At 43.9% G+C, this 6000-nt stretch overlaps 1 protein-coding gene across 3 annotated transcripts in view; it reads left to right on the forward strand.

Annotated features, from left to right (window-relative positions):
- The window catches only part of LOC306968649 (RNA binding protein fox-1 homolog 2-like), a 50410-nt gene extending 44410 nt beyond the window's left edge, over positions 1–6000 (forward strand). For all 3 annotated transcript variants that reach the window (XM_079564091.1, XM_079564090.1, XM_079564092.1), the window contains 4 exons: positions 27–69; positions 2996–3096; positions 3653–3728; positions 4087–6000. In XM_079564091.1, coding sequence (XP_079420217.1) covers positions 27–69; positions 2996–3096; positions 3653–3728; positions 4087–4131 — 265 coding nt within the window. In that variant the 3' untranslated portion in view covers positions 4132–6000. The remainder of the gene's footprint in view (positions 1–26; positions 70–2995; positions 3097–3652; positions 3729–4086) is intronic.

Below are 6000 nucleotides of genomic sequence, written 5' to 3' on the forward strand. Positions count from 1 at the left end.
ATCTCTCTCCCCCCTCCCCTTCTCAGTGTGGTCTATCAGGATGGGTTTTACGGCGCCGCAGACTTGTATGTAAGTAAACTCACGTCCCTCCCACACCTCACTCTACTCCCCTCCTCCCTTCACTGCTTGTTGTTTTTTTTTTTCTCTTTTGTTTTTCCTCTGCGGGTGATTCTGCATGTGCGTCCACTCGTCCGCTCCACAGACTGGCCGGCCACGAGTGACTGAGCCCCTGATAGGAATGAAATAAAACCCAGATTTACTGGGCTTTACTGCAGTTTTAGGTTCAAACGAGTGCAGGCACATAAACACACACGCTGCTCTTTAAGCCGTAATCAAGATAAAGTCGAGTGCTAAGAGAGTGAATTGTTGAATGAAAATAATGGCTCTTTTTTTTTGCATTAAAGTTGAGCGAATAGGTCTATCTAACTAGGGCTGCATTCACGTAACATCGAAAACTTCCCAGAGCCTACAATACTGATACAGATCTGAAGTCTACGTTTAGACATTGTTTACGGTCAATATTTCTGTAATTACTGGGCCTATCCACATGAAAGTCTTGTCTATCAACAAAAATTGACTGAGGCAGAAAATCTTTATCACTATATTGTTAAAAAGTGGCTCGATTACTCAAGGACTGCAAAGCCTCTTGATAAAAAAGGATAGCTTGTATTAGCCTAGTGCTAGTTTGTATTAGCCCAATGCTAATACTGTCTGTGAGATGAGAGAAATGTGCACTTGCAGGGCTGCGGGGCTTCAGTCACCGTGCAGGGCAGTGCTGTGGGCGTGCGCCGCGCCTCTGGAGTAGTGTGAGTGTGTAACCAGGTTGACCACGGTTGTTTCTGTTCTCTCTATAGACTAGTGTTTCAGGACTCAGTGCTTAGTCCCAGGTTGCCTCAGGTAGGGTCAACTCCAAACCCCTCAAGTGTGCATTGTTTGACTTCTACTACTATTACTACTACTACTACTACTACTTCTTCTGTCTTTCGCTGATCTTATGAATCACCTTCTGATCCAGTGTGGATATCGTGTTGTCTTATAGTTGTTCTTACAGTGATGACTACTGCTTTGAAGTTTGCTTCCTACTAACAGAGAAGGGTCTTTTGTACTAAACAACTAAATCATACTGAGTTTCTTCAAAAGAGTACCAGGTCTCTTTGTCTTTTTTTTTTTTTATTGGAAAAGTCTGAAGCTACAACTATGCTAATTTTCTCCTTTGTTTGTCTAAATTGATACACCCACATGGCATTGTGACGACTACCGGAGTCATGAATCCTTCTCTTTTCTCGTTAAAACGAAGAACATGGTCTCTTCCTGAATTAACCGCCCTCGTATCCGTCTCCTCCCGGGACGATCACTGAAGCATGCGCCCATCCGCTGCTGCATGGAGACTGTCTCACTCCTCTACGCCCTTCTTTTGCCTCCACTTACCCAGAAAGCCTTGCTGTCTCCTCCCCTAACAGCCTGCCTGATCTGCCTCCCGTCCCAACCCCCCCCTTCCACCCCCCTTTCCCGGGGGTGTTTCAGAGAATGTTCTATCTGCTGTGCTCTGTCCCGGTCAGGTCCAAATGCAGTGGTCTTGTGTTGATTTGAAGGTTTGGTCATTTGGGTTTCATGCATGCGCTGTCGATGCCTAAAGGTGATTTTAGTGGTTAGTCCAGGCTTGTGTGTGGGTGTGTGCTCGTACGTACGCGTGTGTCTCTCTCCATCTGTTTTCCATTCACTTCTATATCCACGTGTATATTCTTATTAATGACATGTCAGCTCCACTTGTAGTGTCCTTTAGGCAGCTTTCATTTCTTTAATCCCACAGGCCTGACAAGACAAAGTGGTTTTCTCTAAGACCCCTCCTCTGTTTTTACTTCTCTCCCCTTCTAGTGTTAGTAATCCAGTCTAACTCAGCCTTGACAGTCCAATTTCCTTCCTCCGTCTCGGTGATAAAATGCTATTGTTCCTCATACTGCTCTCTTTCCCCCTTGCATCGAAATGCAATACTCTGGCACATAATTTGTCAATAACATGTCTTATATGAGGCTATATCCACTAGCGGGGCTGCACATTATAGGCTACATTAACATTATGTCCTGTTGTACATTCACTATTGTAATGGTGAAGCTGTATCGATCCTGAACCACAAACGTTCCAGTTCAGCGGTAAATGCTTCATCTACTGGGCCATTAAGAGTCTCACGATGGAAAAGAATCAACTGATAAGTTGGTGCCTCCTTGTGGCTGGAGTTAATATATTTTGTGAAAAGATTATTGTGTTATTCACCTTATTCCGGAAGTTTCTGTGGGTGCTGCCATGAGTTGTGCCCACGCTTTCTCTCGTATTAGTTTACATTGGACTGGAGACGTCTAGAGAAAATCAGTTACTACACAGACACAGAGCTGTTTTCAGGCCGCCCACAGAAACAGTGCAGTGTTGACTTGTTGGTGCAAATGAACATTGGACATTTTAAGTCAATCTTCTGTACATCAGATTTTAGCTGCAAACTTTTTCCCTCGTTCTCCACTTATTGAATGGATTTCATGCTCCGAAGTAGATCCGCTGCGTGGCGGAATAAGGCGAATGATTTAGAATGATTAGAATGATAGAATGATTTAATTTTATGAAAATCACAAAACCAAATAGTGCCGTCAAGAATTCATCCTATTTTGATAGCACTTGTTTAATTTAAGCACAGTTTGTAGTAACTGCAATGATTTATGCGACACCAGTCCTGGTGCTGGCATTCACACAAAAAGATTTTGATACTATAGTGTGCAGTCATTTTTCACCAGTAGTGACGAGTGCCACCTAACTTCCCCCTAGCTAACCTTGTGCAGCCCTCGCTGATGGACAGCTCTCCTTTTGCGATAAACAAACCCAAAAGGTGCCATTTTGGTGGTGAGCCTTCCACCCCGTGTCATTCTGTGGCATTTCGTCTCCCCTCCACACTTGTAAGGTGTGTTCTCACTGTCCCAGCGTGAGTCAGCTCTCTCATGTGTGTCTTCAGGGGGGCTATCCTGCTGCTGCTGCTGCGGCCGCCGCCTATCGCTACGCACAACCGGCTGCAGTAACCGGGGCAACAGCCGCAGCCGCCGCCTACAGTGACAGGTGAGGTCACACCGGGACACGGCATGTAAACACAGCCACTACCAAACAGGCAAAATGTTCTCTGGTAGTTCACTCATTTATTAGATAAAATAAATGTAGAAATGGCAGTTTCATTACAAATTGATGCTTTAAACGTCATCAGTCTATGCCGTATAACCAGCCTTTTGTTTGTTCTGTTGATGAATTGAAGTAGACATGTTTTATATTGAAGCAGATGTGTCTCTCTAATGTATTCTGCGCCCAATCTTTTGCTAATATAATCCATCCACCTGGCATTTTCCAAGTGCCCATTTTAGAGTGGCCCCATCTTGTGACCGGTCCGCGGCACAGCTGGGTAATAATCATCGGTAATCATCGGCTTTATGTCTCACCTGCCATGAGAACCGCGAGTTTCAGCCAAGAACCTGGCTACGAATATGACTAGAACTACCCTTTCACAAACGTCCTGTTTTTCATAACTTGCGATTGAAAGAAGGCGTGTGGATTTGTGTTTTGTTATTAGTATATGCTAATGTTTAATTAATGACTGTTTTGTTTTGTTTTGTTCCGCTCCCAGTTATGGCCGAGTGTACACTACAGACCCCTACCACGCTCTCGCCCCGGCAGCCGCAGCGTACGGAGTGGGAGCCATGGTGAGAAAACGAGCTGCAGAATCTCTGACACCAGACATAAATTTGTTGTATTTTTAACAAGGCCTGGACCGAGCCAGACGGCATCAGATAACACTTTTGGTAATTTGGGAGCTACTGAGTAACATAGCAGTTACTTGGCTCCATCTATTTTCTATGGACTTGGAAATTTAATTATGGTTTTAGTCACAATAATTCTGTATGTGTCACACAACTTGATGGCATGTTTGTATATGCTCTTTGGTCTGTTAAATGTTGAATGTTTGAAAACTTGATTTAATCATTGCACGTCATATTCACATCATGTTTTTTTTTATTAATTCATGATCCAACCTCACAGATTTCTTCGTCTCTCCTCCAGGCCAGTTTATACCGGGCGGGCTACAGTAGATTCGCTCCCTACTAAAACCACAAATGTCTCTCGAGGATCTTCACGCAGCTCCAAACTACAAAACCCCTTTTTTCGAGCTCTTTCTATGGCGAGAGCTCCCTTCCATTACCCCGCCGACGGACTGTAGTGGCAACTCGTGTCGTGTTTTTCCCTCCATTTTTTTTTTTTTCTTCCGTTATGGCTTGTTTTTTTTGTTTTGTTTTTTTCAATGTGGCAAGAGGTCACTGCCACATCGTCAAACTCGCCTGTCCCTGTGCTTCTTCTGTCTGACGTCGTCACGGAAACAAAAACTGCCACGTGAAAACAGCCAGAGCTTGATGTCGTCGGACTTGGGGCACAATTATCATGGGTACCTTTCTTTTTTCTTTTTTTTTGGTTTTGTTAGTTTAAGCAACACTACAGGACCGTGAGAGACTTCAATCTGCACACTACAGCCTTTTTGCAGACACTATATCCACTGCCCTGTTGTACTACTCCCAGTATACAGTTTCCACTACATTTCAAAGTGCTGGCTTGTGTGAAAATGAACTGCTGCAGCCCACTTTAAAGAAGGTACTTGATGTTTTTAATCGCACTACAACCCCCCCCCCCCTCCAATTGCGCAAAGTTGATTTATGGTGGGAAAAGTTCCAGACAGAAGATGCTGGACTTGTTATGAACTCAACTTGAAGGAAACCACTGTTGTCCTAGCAACAAGAAAACGCATGAGAACCCCCCCCCTTCCCCTTTTCCCCTAAAATAAGTGTACAAAGTTCATTTCAAACTGACAAGGAAAAAAAGTGACTTGTTTTTCTGCATTACCTCATTTTTTCTTTTTTCTTTTTGCCATGAAAAAAGGTGCATAGAAATGTTTGCTGTCCTCGCTCGCTGCGTAGAATGATCCCAGTTGCAGCACATACCGCAAGCTTGAACCCTTTGGAGCTGATGTAACCTTTTCCCATGCAGAGGCAACCTAAGGCTTGCCCGTAAAGTTTGTATCTCTGCAGATCACAGTCAGCCATTGCCTTAAAAGGATCGGCTAGGACACCACGAGACATTCCAGTTAGCAGCCGCGTAGTAATGAATAGGTCACATGGTCGACCCCCAGCAGAAGCGGTAGGATGGAGATTTGAAACACCCACAAGGGAAGCTAATCATCTGCCAGTCAGCCAAATGGAAATATGTCCCGGCCAATTGAGAGATATTGAGATCTTTCTGCCCGCGGGCTTTTGGGCATAGCCGTGTTCATCAGATGTGCGCTCCACAGAACAGAAAATCCCAAAAGAGCAGCCCAGACGAGAAATAGCCAATCAAAACGATCAAGTCTAATAATGCTTGCTGAATCTGAAGGGCAAAAGGGATGTGGTTTCAATAATTAATCTTGAAATAATGGCGTGACAGGACAGCACGTTTAAACCTCCACATCATGCTTTTTCAAAACTGAACGGTTAATTAATCCATCCGCTGGAAAACTAGCCTGACATGCCTTTCTAGCTCATGTATCCCACTTCTGTATACTCTCCTTTGTGATGTTTTTTCATTCTGCCTTTTTTTTTTTTTGGTTCCAAAGATTTTCTAAAATAAGCACATTTTGCTAATTATGTACTTTTTTTTTTTTTTGTCATTACTTTTGCCTTCGCCTTTTTGTTATGTAATTTCTTTTGCCTTCGCGGTTGAAGCAGCCGAGGAAATGTCAAAGAGAAAGGAAAAAAGGACACATTCGAAAGGTTAGCCATTTCTGACCCGCTGGCAAATCGCTCCACTCATTTTAATAACCGGCTCTTTGTGTGAAAGCCAGCGAGGTCCGGAGAAAGGGAAAAATCCGAGCCGCGAGGGATCTCCAAAACAATCACATAGATTTATTCATTCACGTAAATAGGGAGCAAATTGTCCAGGCGATGTCGG

The sequence above is a fragment of the Gobius niger genome (genome assembly GCF_951799975.1).
Source record: "Gobius niger genome assembly, chromosome: 10".
Taxonomy (NCBI): domain Eukaryota; kingdom Metazoa; phylum Chordata; class Actinopteri; order Gobiiformes; family Gobiidae; genus Gobius; species Gobius niger.